The 19,396-nt window shown below is 46.7% G+C and overlaps 1 protein-coding gene across 5 annotated transcripts in view; it reads right to left on the minus strand.

The window, feature by feature from the left end:
- The window catches only part of PIK3C3 (phosphatidylinositol 3-kinase catalytic subunit type 3), a 128,709-nt gene that overhangs the window by 23,573 nt on the left and 85,740 nt on the right, over nucleotides 1-19,396 (minus strand). For all 5 annotated transcript variants that reach the window (XR_014491469.1, XM_083354830.1, XM_083354831.1 and 2 more), the window contains one exon: nucleotides 14,445-14,535. Coding sequence is in view for 4 of the 5 variants with exons in the window: in XM_083354830.1 (XP_083210956.1) it covers nucleotides 14,445-14,535 (91 nt within the window). In the remaining variant the exon portion in view is untranslated. The remainder of the gene's footprint in view (nucleotides 1-14,444; nucleotides 14,536-19,396) is intronic.

Raw genomic sequence — 19,396 nt, forward strand, 5'->3', positions numbered from 1 at the left:
AAAGCAATCCAAGTGCCTAGACTAGTAAACTGTCTTCCCAGAAAGTGGTATTAAGATTAGATTGGAGGTGTTCTCCTCACATCCCAATAATCAGGGCTTTTTTTGTCATGGAACGCTCAGAACGGAGTTCCGGCACCTTTTTTGGATGGAACCTTGTAGGGTAGGCAAGGCGGGTTTGTATGACGTGTGTGAGTTCCGGCACCTTTTTCTATTACAAAAAAAGCACTGGATAGATAGATAGATAGATAGATAGATAGATAGATAGATAGATAGATAGATAGATAGATAGATAGATAGATAGATACAGGGCTTTTTTCCTCATAGAACGCTCAGAACGGAGTTCCGGCACCTTTTTTGGATGGAACCTTGTAGGGTAGGCAAGGCGGGTTTGTATGACGTGTGTGAGTTCCGGCACCTTTTTCTTTTACAAAAAAAGCACTGGATAGATAGATAGATAGATAGATAGATAGATAGATAGATAGATAGATAGACAGACAGACAGATAGATATAGAAACAATATTTAATAATAATAACATTTATATACCGCCCTTCTCCCTGAGGACTCAGGGCGGTTCACAGGGCAGAATAAAATAGCAAATACAAACATTAAAAGGTGATTAAACAATTGCCCTAATTAAAAACAATAGAAGTACAGTTCTAAAAAACCCCGAGATAAAATTAAAAGACCAAAAATAAAACAACCCCACCGATCCCCATCAGGCTAGGCCAGCTTGTACAAACAAAAATGTCTTGAGATCGCGACGAAAGGAGCGAAGATCGGGCGCCATCCGGAGCTCTACCGGTAGCTGATTCCACAGCTCCGGAGCGCCCACAGAGAAGGATCTCCCCCTGGGGGCCACCAATCGACATTCTCTGATCGGTGGCACCCTGAGGAGGCCCTCTCTGTGGGAACGCACAGGGCGCAGGGAGCTTGATGCCGGCAGCAGATGTTCCCTGAGGTACTCCGGCCCCATGCCATGGAGGGCTTTAAACACCGTTACCAGTACCTTGAATCTCACCCGGAAGACAACTGGCAACCAATGCAGCTCACGGAGCAGAGGTGTAACGTGGGAGTATCGGGAGACTCCCAACACCACTCTCGCGGCTGCATTCTGTACCAGTTGGAGCTTCCGGGTGGTCCTCAAGGGCAGCCCCATGTAGAGAGCGTTGCAGTAGTCCAGACGAGAGGACACGAGCGCATGAGTGACCGTGCACAAATCATCCCGGCTAAGATAGGGCCGCAACTGGCGCACCAGGCGAACCTGGGCGAAGGCCCCCCTAGTCACAGCTCCTATGTGGTCTTCTAAGGTGAGCCGTGAATCTAGGAGGACTCCCAAGTTGCGAGCCCTATCTACGGGGGGTAATAGTTCACCCCCCATAGCCAGAGGTGGAATGTCCGAATAAACCCGGGATGAAGGTATGCAAAGCCACTCAGTCTTGTCGGGGTTGAGTTGAAGTCTGTTCCTCCCCATCCAGACCCGAACCGCCTCCAGGCAACGGGACATCACGTTGAGGGCATCACTGGGGTGGTTTGGGGTCGAAAAGAAAAGTTGGGTATCATCAGCGTACTGATGATACCCAACTCCAAAGCCACGAATGATCTCACCCAGCGGCTTCATGTAGATGTTGAACAGGAGAGGCGAGAGGACCGACCCCTGAGGAACTCCACAAATGAGAGACCTCGCGGTCGACCTCTGCCCCCCTGCCAACACCGACTGCGAACGTCCCAAGAGATAGGAGGAGAACCACTGTAAAACTGTGCCTCCCACTCCCAATCCCCTGAGACGCCGCAGCAAGATACCATGGTCGATGGTATCGAAAGCCGCCGAGAGGTCTAATAGGACTAGAACAGAGGAATGCCCTCTGTCCCGAGCCCTCCAGAGATCATTCACCAGCGCGACCAATGCCGTCTCCGTGCTGTGCCCGGGCCTGAAACCCGATTGGTAAGGGTCTAGATAATCCGCTTCATCCAGGACCAGAGGGAGCTGATGCGCCACCACACTCTCAACAACCTTCGCAAGAAAGCGGAGGTTGGAGACAGGACGAAAGTTGTTCAATACAGCTGGGTCCAAGGCAGGCTTCTTGAGGAGAGGCCTCACCACCGCCTCCTTCAAGACGGCGGGGAAGATACCCTCACTCAAAGAAGCCGATATAACTGCCTGGAACCAGCTGCGTGTCCTCTCCCGGGCTGCATAAACCAGCCAGGAAGGGCACGGGTCCAATAAACATGTGGTGGTGCTCAGCCTCCCCATGATCCTGTCCACTTCCTCCGGAGTCACAGAATCAAACTCCTCCCAGGTGATATCGACAAGACCACCCGTGTCCTGATCGTCAGACTCTGCCCAGTCAGAGTCCAGACCGGTCCGAATCCGAGCGATTTTGTCCGACAGATGTTGGTTAAACTCCTCGGCACGGCCCTGCAAGGGATCCTCCCTCACCTCCTGATTTAGGAGGGAGCGAGTCACCCTAAACAGGGCGGCCGGGCGATTATCTGCGGACGCGATAAGGGTGGCGAAGTGGTTAGACCTCGCCTCCCTTATCGCAGCGAGATAAGACCTAATGTAGGCTCTTAGTCGCAATCGGTCGGATTCGGATCGGCTGGACCTCCAACCGCTCTCTAGGCCCCGTCTCCGACGCTTCATCTCCCGAAGCTCCGCAGAGAACCATGGAGCTCGACGGGATCTGCACCGGGTCAGGGGCCGCAGGGGTACAACTCGGTCAAGAGCCTCAGTGGCCGTCCTTTCCCAGGCTTCCACTAAGGCATCTGCCGAGCTGTGAGCAAGGGAGGCAGGTGGGGATCCCAGAGCTGCCTGGAACCTCTGGGGATCCATTAAGCGTCTGGGGCGGTACCATTTAATTGGTTCCAAACACCCACGGCGGGGGGTGGCAAAACGGAAGACCAGCCGCAGGAGATGATGATCGGTCCATGACAGGGGCATAATAATTGGAGAGCCCCCACCAAGATCATCTAACCACCGTCCAGATAAGAAAACTAGGTCAAGGGTGTGGCCTCCCTCATGAGTCGGTCCCGAAATTACCTGCGTCAGGTCCATGGCCGTCATGGAAGCCATGAACTCCCGGGCCAACTCAGATGATCCTCCTAGCGATGGTAGGTTGAAGTCCCCCAAAACTATAAGTTTCGGGAACTCAACCACCAGCCCAGAGAGGACATCGAGCAGCTCAGGCAGGGCTGCTGCTGCGTGACTAGGCGAAAGGTACACCAGCAGCAAGCCCAACTGCGCACCAGGGCCGCATCTCAAAAAGAGAGACTCACACCCGACTATCTGAGGAACAGTGGCCTCCCGCGGACACAAGGTCTCCCTCATAACAACAGCCACACCCCCACCCCTACCCTGAGCCCGAGGCCGGTGCAGCACCCGGAAACCTGGTGGGCAAAGATCAACCAGAGGAATCCCGACCTCTGGGCCCAACCAAGTCTCCGTGATGCAAGCCAGGTCCGCCTGCTCACCCTCGACCAAATCACGAACGAGAGGAGCCTTATTAGAGACGGACCTGGCGTTCAAATACACCAGCCGGAGCTCAGGGGGCTGCACACCCTCACTCCCGGGACCTTGGGATAGAGCCAGAGGGTCGGAGTGCCTCACCGCTTGTAAGCAGCGGAGAGGCCTTCCCTGAGATCGATACGGCCCTCTGCTCCTCCATCTGCTGCCATTCCCTGATGTCGTGGGAATAGGTAGCCCCACGACCAGCCCTGGAGCCCCGGAGGTGACCGACCCCCGCTCCTCCCCCCTGCGATCTCCATCGGCCCTAGCCAGAACAGCGGTAGTTGGATAGCCCCCCTTATCCAAACAACCAAAAGAACCCTCCCGCCTCCCTAACCCCCTAAAAAATTTTGAAAGAAAAATAATCAGGGGCCTCTTATTAGGTCTACGTCGAAGGCCCCCACCCGTGCCCAGCCAACTCTCAGGGTCCCAATAAATGGGCCCTTCCTCGAGGTTATAATCGGCTGGCAAGGCGGGTCGCACCCAGGAGGGGGGAGCACCCCTGAGGGCGCACAAGTCCGTGGACGAATATTTAAAGGAAGGCATAAATAGCAGTCCGAATCGCAGGCAGTCCATAGATGATAGTCCATGAGGAGGATCTATTCGGAGAGGGAGTCCCAGGCCTCCGTCCAGCCGCTGCCACTCAGCTGGATAAGCCCCCCAGGCAGGCCTACCACCGTCCTCTCACTACGGCCACAGAGCCAATTCTCGGGGGGGATGGAAGTCTGGAGCAACCCCACTGGGTATGGCCTGCCCCATAGAGCTCTCACCTCTAGGGGCAGGAGATGGATAGAGACAGAGATAGATAGATAGACAGATAGATAGATATAGACAGACGGATAGATAGATAGATAGATAGATAGATAGATAGATGATAGATAGATAGATAGATAGATAGATAGATAGATAGATAGATAGATAGATAGATACAGGGCTTTTTTCTCATAGAACACCCAGAATGGAGTTCCGGCACCTTTTTTGGATGGAACCTTGTAGGGTAGGCAAGGCGGATTGTATGACATGTGTGAGTTCTGGCACCTTTTTCTTTTACAAAAAAAGCACTGCCAATAATTATAAAGGAATCCTTCCTTCCTTCCTTCCTCTCCCCTTCCTTTCTTTCCTTCTGCCCTCCCTCCCTTTCCTTCTCTTTCATTTTTCCTTCCTTCCTTCAGTCCCTTTCTTCCTCCTTTCATTTTTCCTCCCTTCTTTCCTTCCCTCCCTTTCTCTTTCATTTTTCCTTCCTTCCTTCTTTCCTTCCTCCCCTCTCCCTTCTCTTTTGTTTTTCCTCCCTTCATTTTTCCTTCCTCCCTCCCTTTCCTTCTCTTTCATTTTTCCTTTTTTCCTTCCCTTCCTCCCTTCATTTTTCCTCCCTCCCTCCCTTTCCTTCTTTCATTTTTCTTTCCTTCTTCCCTTGCTTTCTTCTTTCCTTCATTTTTCCTTCCTTCCTTCCCTTTCTTCCTCCCTTCATTTTTCCTTCCTCCCTTTCCTGCTTTTTTATTTTTCCTTCTTTCGCTTCCTTCCTTTCTTCCTCCCTCCCTCCCTTTCCTTCTCTTTCATTTTTCCTTCCTTCCTCTTTCCTTCCTCCCTTCATTTTTCCTTCCTTACCTTCCTTCCTTCTTTCCGTCCTCCCTTTCCTTCTCTTTCATTTTTCCTTTCTTCCTTTCCTTCCTCCCTTCATTTGTCCTTCCTTCCTCCCTCCCTCCCTTTCCTTCTCTTTCTTTTTCCTTCCTTTGTTTCTTTCCTCCCTTCTTTTTTCCTTCCTTCCTTCCTTCCTTCCTTCCTTCCTTCCTTCCTTCCCTCCCTCTCCTCCCTCCCTCCCTCGCTCCCTCCCTCCCTTCCTTCCTTCCTTCCTTCTTCCCTCCCTCCCTCTCCTTCCTTCCTTCCTTCCTTCCTTCCTTCCTTCCTTCCTTCCTTCCTTCCTTCCTTCCTCCCTCCCTCTCCTTCCTTCCTTCCTTCTTCCCTCCCTCCCTCCCTCTCCTTCCTTCCTTCCTTCCTTCCTTCCTTCCTTCCTTCCCTCCCTCCCCCCCTCCCTCCCACAGGACAAGTCATAAGTCACTTGTTTTGCTACTCTGGTAACACTAAGTGATCACTAAACTAATAGTTGCAAATCAAAGATTACCAATGAAGGGGGAAAATGCATCAGCCGTAGCTTTGGAACATTCATATAGCACTGGGAACACTGGTTACAGTGTTGACCACCAGTTCAGATTATTAAGAAGCCACTGGACAGATTCTAAAAGAACAAGACTAAGGATTCCTAAGCTTGATGGGAGTCTTCTACCTCTGCAGCCACTAATGGTAAACCTTGAACATCAGCCGTGGTGATGGATGTTCCCCTCCTGGCAAGATTCCCATTTGCCCTTGGTCAATGCCCGAACAGCCAAAATTCTTGATCCCACAAGCTCCTATCTTGATACAGCCTGATGGTCTTCGTAGAGTACAGATGGTTCTTGACGTATGAACACAATTGACCCTAAGATTTCTGTCGTGAAGCGAGAGAGGCACTAAGTGAGTTTTGCTCCATTTTACAACCTGTCTTGCCCCGACTGTCGAAGTAAATCATGGCCGTTGTTAAATTAGCCACACGGCTGTTAAGTGAATCTGGCTTCCCCCATTGGTTTTGCTTGTCAGAAGGTCGCAAAATGGAATCACCGGAGACAGGGACACGGCAACATTGACCTAGATGACCTTTTGGACCCCTCTTTCAAACCAGCGCTCCTCTCTGTACAAAATGTGGACTTGGCTGTCTTCAAAAGAGTGGCCTTTGTCTTTGAAATGCAGGTGGACTGCTCTGTCAAAATTGAACAGCCCCTCTCTCAACAGAGGGGGAGGGATACAACATCATCTATCTCCAGTCTACAACACAGTGGTTCCAAGAAGTCTCCATACCCATTTGTATTATTTAGATGACCCTGAGGACACAGGTAAATCTCCAAGTGGCCGCAACGACTCTCTAAAAGAAGGCAAATGACCAGCGGTCTGCAAGGAGTAGAAATCCTTCTGTTCCCCACCATCTGGCCAGACCTGAAGAAGCTTCTTGGATGAGAAGTGAAATGTCTTCAAAGAAAAAGAAGGAAGTCCAGTTGCCTCCTGAAAAAAAGCACCTTTGGGACAACCAGGACCTAGATGACGGAGAATCTCCGCAGACATTGAGCTATGCCCTTTGGGATGGACACCCTTCAAATGAACAGATTTCCAGAAAACACTGCAGACTCGAGGAACCGTTTGCGCTTCAGTTTGAGATGCAGGCAACATGGACTCATCGTCAACAGCTTGCGCCCGTCTTCAACGGTGAAGAGACCCAAGGCTAAAAACATCCCACAGCCAAGAAGGCTCCAGACCCATTTGCACCCACTCAGGTGATCCTGAAGACACAGGTCAACCTCCACAGGGGTCTCAACGACCCTCTAAAAGAAGGCAAATGACCAGCTGTCTTCAAGGAGTATAAATCCTTCCATTCCCCCACCGTCCAGTCAGAGCTGAAGAAGCTTCTCGGATGAGAAGCGAAAGGCCTTCAAAGACATACCAGTTGACTTTTGAAAAAAGCACCTTTGGGTCAACCATGAATTGGGTGACTCGAGAACCTCCATAGGTTTTTATCTGGATATTCAAGCTGGAGGTGGAATATCCAAATATCCTAGCCGTTCGAAAGCATGCAAATGCGAGTAGATAAATAGGTGCCACCTCGGCGGGAAAGGCACAGCGTTCTGCGCAGCTCGGCACACAGTTATGCTGGCCACATGGAAATGTCTTCAGACAAAGCTGTCTCCCTCGAACCAAGGAACAGCGCCCCCTAGAGTCCGACACGACCGGACAGGCAAAACCTTTCCATTTACCTCACAAACAAAACCCGTTTTATACTTACTTCACCCCTCTTTTGCGAAAGCAATCTTACGGCTGAAAAGCAGACTGCGGACTTCATCTGCCACCAGCGGGTAATTTAATTTTGCAGGTCAAGGCAAAGTGGATTTTTATCTTGTTTGAGTTTCTCAAAATATATATGGATTTCTTGTTAAAGCCTTGAGGAGGGGCGGGGGGCGGGGGTGGGAAAATCAATCCGAGCACCTAAAGCATCTCATTTGATTTTTTTTTTCTCAACAGAATCATCTCATTGAAATGGGTTTTTAGCAAACGGGACGTCGCAGCCGAGTGTTTCTTTTCTTTTTAGTCCATTTAGACCCATTACAAACAACTTTGGGATCTCCCGTGATGTTTCCATTCAGTTTTAAGCAAAATTGATGCAATAAATGATTTAATAAAATAATACCTCTTTGGAGAGAAGTCTGGTACTTTCACAGAAACGTGCCTCTGGGTTTTCTCTAACCATAATATGGAAGGGATGGGCCATTTTCTGGTCCATAATAATTATCATTGTTTGTGGGCTACTCAGCAGTCTCTAAGCTTGGTTGTTTACTAGCAAAGGTTTCATTACCTAGCTAGTAAAGGTAAAGGTAAAGGTTCCCCCACACATGTGTGCTAGTCGTTTCCAACTCTAGGGGCCGGTGCTCATCTCCGTTTCAAAGCCGAAGAGCCAGCGCTTGTCCGAGGACATCTCCGTGGTCATGTGGCCGGCATGACTAGACGCCAAAGGCGCACGGAACACTGTTACCTTCCCACCGTAGTGGTCCCTATTTTTCTACTTGCATTTTTACGTGCTCTCGAACTGCTAGGTTGGCAGAAGCTGGGATGAGTAACAGGCGCTCACTCTGTTACGCGGCACTCAGGATTTGACCCGCCAAACTGCCGATCTTCTGATTGACAAGCTCAGCGTCCTAACCCACTGAGCCACCGTTTCCCTGTATTACCTAGCTACTATTGCTAGAAATGATAATGTTACTCAGTTTGGTAATGAAATGTCTGCAAGAATATAACAAAGCTCTAAGGCCACCAAGGAGCCCACAATCCTCCTCCTTTTCCTCCTCCTTCTTTTCTCCTCCTCCTCCTTCTCTCCAGAAACTCCGTTCCCTTCTAGGACTGATGATGTTACCTAGTTTGGTAATGAAATGTCTGCAAGAATACAATGAAGCTCTAAGACCATCAAGGAGCCTAAGGTCCTCCTCCTCCTCATCTTCTCCCCAAATCCCACTTCTTTCTAGAACTGATGATGTTACCTAGTTGGGTTATGAAACGTCTGCAAGAAAACAACCAAGCTCAGAGAACATCAAGGACCCCACAGTCCTCCTCCTCCTCCTCCTCTTCTACAGAAACTCCATTCCCTTCTAGCACTGATGGTGCTACCTAGTTTGGTAATGAAATGTCTGCAAGAAAACAACCAAGCTCAGAGACACCCCGAGGACTTCACAATTCAACCCTACAAATATTCTCGTTTATCGGTATTATTGTTGTTTAAAACTTTTATTCATAAAACATTGACTGGCACTCAAATTGATTGGCACTCATGGCTGACACGGGTTGCTGCCAGCATCCTAGGTATCAACCAGGTATCTCCTTAAAATGTAAGATGTTCTGAGTAGTGCAGTTTTTTGTAGCGTTGCTGGAGTCATTGCAGGAAGCTGCAATTTCTTGATGTGTTTTGCAAAGTTTTTGGACATAGTTCCCAGTGCCCCGATGACAATGGGTGTCACCGTTACACGTTTCATCCATAATCGTGCAGTTTCGATGGCCAGGTCGTGGTATTTCGTAATTTTTTCCACTTCTTTTTCTTCGACTCTGGCATCTCCTGGTACAGCGATATCAATCAGCTGTACGCTTCGGTTCTCTATGACTGCGATATCTGGCGTGTTGTGTTCCAAATGGCAATTTGTCTGTATTCGGAAGTCCCACAAGATCTTCACCCTCTCATTCTCGACAACTTTTTCCACCCTATGTTCCCTACGACTTTTAGGACACAGGCAGGTCGTATTTTTATTATTAATATTTATTTTATATTTTTATTTTTATTTTTATTATTATCATCATCATCATCATCATCATCACCATCACCACCATCATCTACTTCCCAGTCTAGCCACCCTGGAATTTATTTATTTATTTATTTATTTATTTATTTATTTATTTATTTATTTATTTATTCGTTTTATATACCGCCCTTCTCCCGAATTTCCTAGTGGTCTTCCCTTCCATTACTAATAAAAAGCCCAAATCTGTTCAGCTTATTGAAATCAGCCAAGAGTCGCTAGATAGTACAAATGTTGGGACGTAAGCGTTTCTCATAAACTGCCTGCCAAAATATACATAAAATAATATGATGGAAGGAATGCAGTCAACGTTTCTAGGAATGTGTTGCATAAGAATAAAGAATAAAACGTATTACAGGGAAAAAAAAGAGAAATGCTTAAGAAATGCTTCTCTTGGTCATTCACACCCTGGATAATCTTGCAATCATCCACTATTGCAATAGTGGCGAATATCTGTAGCTCAGGTGTAGGATGAGGGTAAAGTTTCATTCTCCGAGCTTGTGGGTTGGTTTCCAAATGTTTCATTACCAGGCTAGGTAACGTGCTTCCTGATTCTTTCCCTAGGCTGCGTTAACAGAGGGATAGAATCAAGATCACATAAAGGGTTAATACCACTTTACAAGGCCTTGGTAAGGCCACACTTGGAATCCTGCATCCAGTTTTGGTCACCACGATGTAAAAAAGATGTTGAGACTCTGGAAAGAGTGCAGAGAAGAGCAGCAAAGATGATTAGGTGGCTGGAGGCTAAAACATATAAAGGACGGTTGCTGGAATTGGGTATGTCTATTTTAATGAAGAGAAGAACTGGGGGGGGCTTGGGAACATGATAGCAGTCTTCCAACATCTCAGGGGCTGCCCCAAAGAAGAGGGAGTCAAGCTGTTCTCCAAAGCGCCTGAAGGTGGGACAAGAAGCAACGGATGCAAACTAATCAAGGAGAGAAGCAACCTAGAACTAAGAAGAAATTTCCTAACAGTGAGAACAATCAACCAGTGGAACAACCTGCCTCCAGAAATGGCGAATGCTCCAACACTGGAAGTTTTTAAGAAGAGACTGGACAGCTATTTGTCTGAAATGGTATAGGGTTTCTTGTTTGAGAAAGGGGTTGGACTAGAAGACCTCCAAGGTTCCTTCCAACTCTATTATTATTATTATTATTATTATTATTATTATTATTATTATTATTATTATTACTATTATTATTATTACTATTACTATTATTACTATTATTATTACTATTATTATTATTATTATTAAAAAACATCATAAGTCACTTTTTGTAACTAACTTATGACAGTTTTTCACTAATAATATCTGTGAAGAGGGAAAAGTAAATTAAGTGGCAACTGTTTATTTATTTATTTGTTAAATTGATATGCTACCCCTTTCACCAATAACCTAAGGCTACAACTTACCACTTTGTTTCAAAAAGTCAAAAGTTAAAATGCAAAAAACTCAAAAAAGAAATGTTTTAGGGGGAAAAAACAGATGAAAAAACAAACAAGACATTAAAAAAATAAAATAAAAAGGACACAAACACATATACACATACTGTATACCCCCTGGTTGAATACCGATAAATATAATGCAGCACTATTAGCTTTCCACCCCTTCAGATACAGGCCCAAAGTGTTTAAACTTCTATTTCAAAGTTATTGCCCTGTCATCTGTTCTACAACATAAAGTAATTTATTCATTCTATTATATTTATTGAGAAAATGTATGTGGCCCACCCAACTCACTCATGGTGACTCCATGTGGCTTACACAGATAAAACCCCAATAAAAAGGCAATAAACCCTCATCCCTTGGTGTCCACAATCAAGCCAATCACTGGATGGGCTCTGTATCACCCTGGCGTCCCCAGGCCTGTTGGCAAAACCATTTCTTTGGGGCCTTTTGAAAGAGTGTCAGGATGGTGGCCAATCTTATCTCCACAAGGATGTTGTTCCACAAGGAAGGAGCCACTACAGAGAAGGCCCTTCTTCTTGGTCTCACCAGATGGACCTCCTTAAGAGAGAGGATCCATAACATACCATTCCTCCCCATTCTGGTGGGTTGGGTGGACGTAACTGGGAAAAGATGGTCCTTCACTCTACAAGGAGAGAGCCACCACAGAGAAGGCCCTTCTTGTTGGTCTCACCAAATGGACCTCTTTAAAAGAGAGGATCCATATAATATCCTGCCTCTCCACTCTGGAGGGTCGGGTGGACGTAACTGGCAAAAGATGTTCCTTCAAACTACAGAGAGGGAGCTATCATAGAGAAGGCCCTTCTTCTTGGCCTCACCAGATGGACCTCCTTAAGAGAGAGGATCCATAACATATCCTTCCTCCCCATTCTGGTGTTTTGGGTGGACATAACTGGGAAAAGATGGTCCTTCATTCTACAAGGAGAGAGCCACCACAGAGAAGGCCCTTCTTCTTGGCCTCACCAGATGGACCTCCTTAAGAGAGAGGATCCATAACGTATCCTTCCTCCCCATTCTGGTGTTCTAGGTGGATGTAACTGGGAAAAGATGGTCCTTCAAACTACAGAGAGGGAGCCACCACAGAGAAGGCCCTTCTCCTTGGTCTCATTACTAGGTGGACCTCCTTAGGAGAGGGGACCCATAACATCTCCTGCCTCCCCACTCTGATGGGTCGGGTAGATATAACTAGGGGGAAAAAACCCCAGTCCTTCCAATCATAATGTTAGCATTTTCTCTACACCGTTCGCCTTGTGCTCTCAAGATAACATATTATACCAGTCCAACTTTCTGTCCTTAGAGATATTGATTATGAAGCTTTCACGGGGATCACAATTTATCAAACAGAGCGATTTTTCCAAAGCTGCAGATTTTTTTATTTTATTTTTTTTACTCTTTTCGACTTGCCATTAAAGGGAAGAAGACGCAGCATACAAAGGCAACGGGACCCCTTACAGCAACTTGGTTATTAAAATCAATTGCAAAAAAAAAAGAAGAAGAAGGAGTTGGCAAAATGCAATTTAAAGAGTCAGCACAATAAATAAAATTCAGACGCGCAAGTCTAAGGATTGTATAATGAGATCTGTTTTCAGAAAGATTACAAAGCCCTAGGAAATCTTGAGGGGAAGGGAAAAAATAGCTTTAGGGGTTTGACATATTTTAAAGGTAATATGAATGCAGGCAGAGAGAGAGACAGAGACAGAGAGAGAGAGAGAGAGAGAGAGAGAGAGAGAGAGAGAGAGAGAGAGAGACAGAGAGAGAGAGAGAGAGAGAGAGAGAGAGAGAGAAAGAGAGAGAGAGAGAGAGGAGAGAGAGGAGAGAGAGAGAGAGAGAGATGAGAGAGAGAGAGAGAGAGAGAGGAGAGAGAGAGAGAGAATAAATCTGATTGTATGTTTTTGAACTCCCCGACAGACAGGCACGAAGATCAAACCCAAATGAAACATGTAAGCTACAGGCAAGATATTCACAATCAATTCGGCAAGCTGTGGCTTAATTGGAAGGAAACATAAGCAAAGATGATGTTTGATTTTTTTCTTTTCCTTTCTTAAAGTAGAAAATCTGGCTCTCAAGACAAGGTCCCAGAAGAACACAAACACCATCTCATCAAGCAACGGAGCATCTCCGACAAAGGAAGGATGGGGTTAAATGTTAAAATCACGAATTGAAAGGTAGAGATGAAAGCAACTCGGCAGAGAAGGAAAGAAAGAAAAAAAGAAAGAAGGTAGACGGAATGCAGGATGCCTGCCAATTTTGCTCTTTGATGGCCACGATTTCACCAATTATATATCCTTGACAACTGGATGAAACATCAGCAACCATTGAAAACAAAGAGAAGAGAAAAAAATAACAACAAACAAACAGAATGCCCCTCAAATTAAGTCATCATCTCTATTATATACGGATGCAATAGATGTCACTATTTCAATTCACCATAGATCAGTGTCTAAGGCAGATTGCCAAATAAACAATAATAATAATAATTTTAAAAAAATAGAGACAAGGCAAGATTCCTTCCATGTGTCATCTTAGGAGGAATTCCATGACTTCTGTCCTGAAACTATGGTTTGTTCAATATTCCAAATAAAATTATCTTGATGCCACTTACTAAGACCCTAGAACAGGGGTCTTCCAACTTGGCCCTTTTATGACTTGTGGACTTCAATATATACATATACATACATACATACACACACATATACATATACACATACACATAAAGGTAAAGGTAAAGTTTCCCCCACACATGCGTGCTAGTTGTTTCTAACTCTAGGGGCCGGTGCTCATCTCCGTTTCCAAGCCGAAGAGCCAGCGCTTGTCCGAGGACGTCTCTGTGGTCATGTGGCCGGCATGACTAGACGCCAAAGGCGCACGGAACGCTGTTACCTACCCACCGGAGTGGTCCCTATTTTTCTACTTGCATTTTTACGTGCTTTCGAACTGCTAGGTTGGCAGAAGCTGGGACGAGTAACAGTCGCTCACTCTGTTATGCAGCACTCGGGATTCGACCCACCAAACTGTTGAACTTCTGATCGACAAGCTCAGCGTCCTAACCCACTGAGCCACCGCATCCCACACATACACATATACATATGTATGTACGTACACACACACACACACACACATACACACACAAACACACATATATGTATATGTATATATAGGGGCTAGGGACGCGGTGGCTCAGTGGGTTAGGACTCTGAGCTTGTCGATCAGAAGGTCGGCAGTTTGGCGGGTCAAATCCCAAGTGCCGCGTAGCAGAGTGAGCGCCTGTTACTCGTCCCAGCTTCTGCCAACCTAGCAGTTCAAAAGCACGTAAAAATGCAAGTAGAAAAATAGGGACCACTACAGTGGGAAGGTAACAGCGCTCCGTGCGCCTTTCGCGTCTAGTTATGCCAGCCACATGACAACGGAGACGTCCTCGGACAAGCACTGGCACTTTGGCTTGGAAATGGAGATGAGCACCAGCCCCTAGAGTCGGAAACGACTAGCACGCATGTGCAGGGGAACCTTTACCTTTATATATAGGGGGATAAAGTATATAAGAAATGGGTCCCTTACTTTTTTGACGGTCTTGTCTGGTTCAAGAGCGATGTCTGGAATGTTGGCATCAACCATGAGAGAGAACAAGTTCAAAATCAAGTTGGAATATCTGTGGAGAAGAAAAGGCCAACTAAGCAATGAATAGCGACTGTGCAATGTCCCAAAGTTGCGTATTCAAGAGGCAACTGGACTTTCTTGTTTTTCTTTGGAGATGTTTCACTTCCCATCCAAGAAGCTTCTTCAGCTCTGCCCGGATGGTGGGAAATGGAAGGATTTATACTCCTTGCAGACAGCTGGTCATTTGCCTTCTTTTAGAGGGTCGTTGAGGCCACTTGGAGAATATAGGAGAACAAACCCCTCAGGACTAGATTCAGCAGTCCATCTGCATTCAAAAGACAAAGGCTGCTCTTTTGAAGACAGCAAAGTCCATGTTTTGGACAGAGAGGACCGCTGGTTGGAAAGAGGGGTCAAAGAGGCCATTTAGGTCAAAATTGAAGAGGCCTCTCTCAACAGAGGGGGAGGGATACAACACTGTCTATCTCCAGTCTACAACACCGTCCTTTCAACACTTCCAAGAAGGCTCCACACCCATTTGCACTTCTCAGGTGACCCAGAGGACATTTAGATTAAACCTCCTGGTGGCCTCAACGACTCTCTAAAACAGGGGTGTCAAACTCAATTTCATTGAGGGCTGCATCAGCATTGCGGTTACCCTCAGGGGGCCGGGTGGGTATGGCCAGGGTGGGCGTGACCTACTGGGTGGGCGTGGCTAGAGTGCGTAAGGCCTACTGGGTGGGCATGGCCAGCTCTACATCATTCGCATCAAGGGTGCCTATGGGGGCCTGGGCATGAGTGGGACAGATCTGAGGGTTTCTGGCAGAGGGAGGGTCTCTAGGCCAGGGCCAAGGCAGTGGGGGCCGTTCCCTCACTGTTTCCAGGATGGCTTCGCGGGCCACATGAAACCACTTCACGGGCCGGATCCAGCCCCCGGGCCTTGTGTTTGACATGTCTGCTCTAAAAGAAGGCAAATGACCAGCTGTCTGCAAGGAGTATAAATCTTCCCATTCCCCACCATCCAGTCTCGTCTGGGACGAGAAGGGAAACATCTTCAAAGGAAAACAAAGCCAAGTCCAGTTGCCTCTTGAAAAAGCACCTTTGGGACAACCATGACCTGGATGATGGAGAATCTCCGCAGGGAAACTGTGAAAGGCAAAACACAAAGCTTCTGCCGGTCAAACCCATCACCTGTCTCAAAATCAAGACAAACTTTTCTCCAGAAAAAAAAAAAAAGAGTGTGATTGCTATGACTAAGGGGAAAAGAAAAAAGAGGCCAGCAGAGATATTTAAAAAAACAAAAACAAAATGAAACAAACAAACAAAAAACAGAATAACACAATAGCAGAGTTGGAAGGGACCTTGGAGGTCTTCTAGTCCTACCTCTAGTCCTACCTTAACCCTAACCCCCTATACCATTTCAGAGAAATGTAACCTTTATTGTCATTTTTTTTACTGTAGGCACAACAGCACACATCAAAAATGAAATTGAGTTGCCCGCTCTCAAATAGGAACACATACATGACACACACCTAGCCATACTATATACACACATGTATAATAGACCCACGCCCCTACATATACATAACAAATAAATACTGTCCATCTTGAATGTATAACACAAGGAGGAAGCTTGAGAGTTCACAAGGTTAACACAGTATGGAATGAAACGATGGCTGAATCTGGATGTTCTGCTTCAGATACCACGAAGCCCCCCTCCTCCCAGAAGGGAACAAGGAAAACAGGTCGTGGAGAGGGTGTGTAGTGTCCCAGATAATCTTGTGGACCCAGTTCAAGCAACGCTTCTGTGCCGTGTCCTGGATGGGAGGGAGGGAACTGCCAAGGATCTTTTCTGCCGTCCTCACCACTCTCTGCACCGCCTTCCTGTCTGAACTGGTGATGCTTCCAAACCAGACTGTGATGCCGTATGACAGGATGCTCTCGATCGTCCCTCTGTAGAAAGTGGTCAGGACAGGGGAAGGAAGATGTGCTTTTCTCATGCGACGCAGAAAATGCAGGTGTCACTGTGCCCGCTTCACCGGTGTCTCACTGTTGAGCGACCAAGCCAGCCTACTCGTTAGCTGCACACCCAGCTAACTAGATTGTCTAGTCCAGAAATGCCAAACATAAGGACTGCGGGATGAATCTGCTGCCCTGGCCCCCACACGCTTGCCTCTTCCTGTGAGTATGGCGTCCCCTGCTCACTTGGCCTCCTTTGCCTTCAGCAACCTCGTCCTTCAGCAAGTGCCCGAGGAGTTGAAGGACAAGGCTGGGCACCCACCCAGTAGAGCCCCGGGCAGCCCGTGCTGCCATCCAGGAGCTCCCCACGTGGCCCAAGAGGGATGGCGAATCTCCTCCGGTGGATCAGTCCTAGCACACACACACCCCGATTCTGTCCCCCTCTGCTGGAGACCCCCGGATCCCCCCAAGCCACGCCCAGGGACCCCCACGGGTGCCCCCCGATGCGAGTGACATTGAGCTGGCCATGCCCACTCCAGCCACACCCACATCAGCCATGGCCACTACAGCCACGCCCAGCCGGCTCCCAGAGGGTCAACCACAATGACAGTGTGGCCCTCAATAAAATCGAGTTTGACCCTCTTGCTCTTGTCTCTTTTTGAAAGCCTCCCACAACTTCTGAAGGCAACTTCTGTTCCACTGGTTGACTGCTCTCCCTGTTAGGAAATTTATCTTTAATTCAGATTTGCTTCTCTCCTTGGTTAGTTTCCATCCATTGCTTCGCTTCTTGGTGCTTCGGAGAATAGTTTGACCCCCCTTGTCTTTGTAGGAGCCCCTCAAATATTGGAAGACTGCCGTCATGTCACCCCTAGTCCTTCTGGGTCCGGAGTACTTCAGGGATCACCTGCTGCCGGCATCAACTCCCCTCCGCCCTGTGCGTTCCCACAGAGAGGGCCTCCTCAGGGTGCCACCGGTCAGAGAATGTCGTCTGGTGGCCCCCAGGGGGAGGTCCTTCTCTGTGGGTGCCCCGGAGCTATGGAATTGGTTGCCGGTCGAGCTCCGGATGGCGCCCGACCTTCGCTCCTTCCGACGCGATCTAAAGACTCACTTATTCAAACAAGCCGGCCTGGCCTGATGGGGGATGGGTTGGGATTTTACTGTTGTTTTTAATATATCTATTTATTGTTTTAGCTGGGCATTGTGTTTAATTCTTTTTAACTTTTGTATCTTTGTATTTTTATATGTTTGCCCTGTTCACCGCCCTGAGTCCTTCGGGAGAAGGGCGGTATATAAATAAAATTATTATTATTATTATTATTATTATTATTATTATTATTATTATTATTATTATTATTATTATTATTATTATTATTAATTATTATTATTATTATTATTATTATTATATTATTATTATTATTATTATTATTATTATTATTATTATTATTATTATTATTATTATTACTCTTTTCATTAAATTACTAGATGTACCCAACGCCTGCAACCATTCTTCATATGTTTTAGCCTCCAGCCCCATCGTTCTTCTTGCTCACTCTTGTTGTTTACCGTATCTGTTAAAACACTTTCTCTCCTTATTTTTTCCGTAAGCAGTCCGTGAATATGAGCACTGTAAGCCTTTGATGCCTATCCTCAGGTTGAGCTTGAGAAAATAACCATTCAGACTCTCTTCCAGCCTGCAATAATTTATTGGAAGCTTTATCCGGCGTCTTGGCATCCTGGCAGAAGGATTTATAGCATTTATTGCCGCCGTGTGCCATCTTGTGTTCTGAGAGGAGCATTTCATCTGCTTTTCTAAATTGTGGGTTGTTGTTTTTTTGTTATTTCCTCGTTGTGATGAAATACAGGTTTGATTCAGAAAAAAAAACAAACGAGGGAGAACATCAGGAATTTTTAAAATACCTTAAAATACACGTATTTTAGCAGCAGAAGTGACTAAATGGTTACTCCAAAGCTGGAGGTTGACCTAGTTTGTAAAACAAAAGAAAAATAAACAACAGATGGGGTGGAATGTAGTCTGGATACCCAGAAGGGAGGGGCCATATTCCAGATGGTAAAGAGGCAGCCAAGCACGGGAAGTTTAGTAGGAAGGAAGAAAATTAAAATTCTCAGGGTATATATCTGTAATTTTATGCAAATAACTGCTTCAGTTTTGACATGATTCTGTCAATAAAGGACACTTTCTCAGAAAGGAACTCAATGTGTCTTTCTTGATTCGTAGGTGAGGTCATCTGGTGGAGAAGTTTGAGATCTCAAGGCCTCACCCCTACACACTCAACCCTTCCACTAAAACTCCAGTTTGTGGTTTCCAATCCAGTACCCCACATTCCAAAACCGCTCAGGCCTGGTAAACCTGGTTAAACGTAGAAACCTGAAGAGAACGGAGGCTTATTGCAGGGTCCTTGGCGCTCTCTGAACCTGTTGCTTTCTTGCAGATGTTTTGTCACCTAACTAAGTATCATCATGGGTGCTAGAAGGAAGTGGGGTATGCTCACCACACTGATGATGTTACCTAGTTGGGTCATGAAACACCTGCAAGAAAACAACCAAGCTCAGAGGGCATAAAGGACCCCACAGTCCTCTTCCTCCTCCTCCTCTTCTCTTAAAAACCCTACTCCCTTCCAGCACTGATGATGTTACCTAGTTGGGTCATGAAACACCTGCAAGACGACAACCAAGCTCAGAGGACACAAAGGACCCCTCAGTCCTCCTCCTCCTCTCTTCAAAACCCTACTCCCTTCCAGCACTGATGATGTTACCTAGTTGGGTCATGAAACACCTGCAAGACGACAACCAAGCTCAGAGGACACAAAGGACCCCACAGTCCTCCTCATCCTCCTCTCTTCAAAACCCTACTCCCTTCTAGCACTGATGATGTTACCTAGTTGGGTCATGAAACACCTGCAAGACGACAACCAAGCTCAGAGGACACAAATGACCCC

This window comes from Vipera ursinii (genome assembly GCF_947247035.1).
Source record: "Vipera ursinii genome assembly, chromosome: 2".
In the NCBI taxonomy this organism is placed as follows: domain Eukaryota; kingdom Metazoa; phylum Chordata; class Lepidosauria; order Squamata; family Viperidae; genus Vipera; species Vipera ursinii.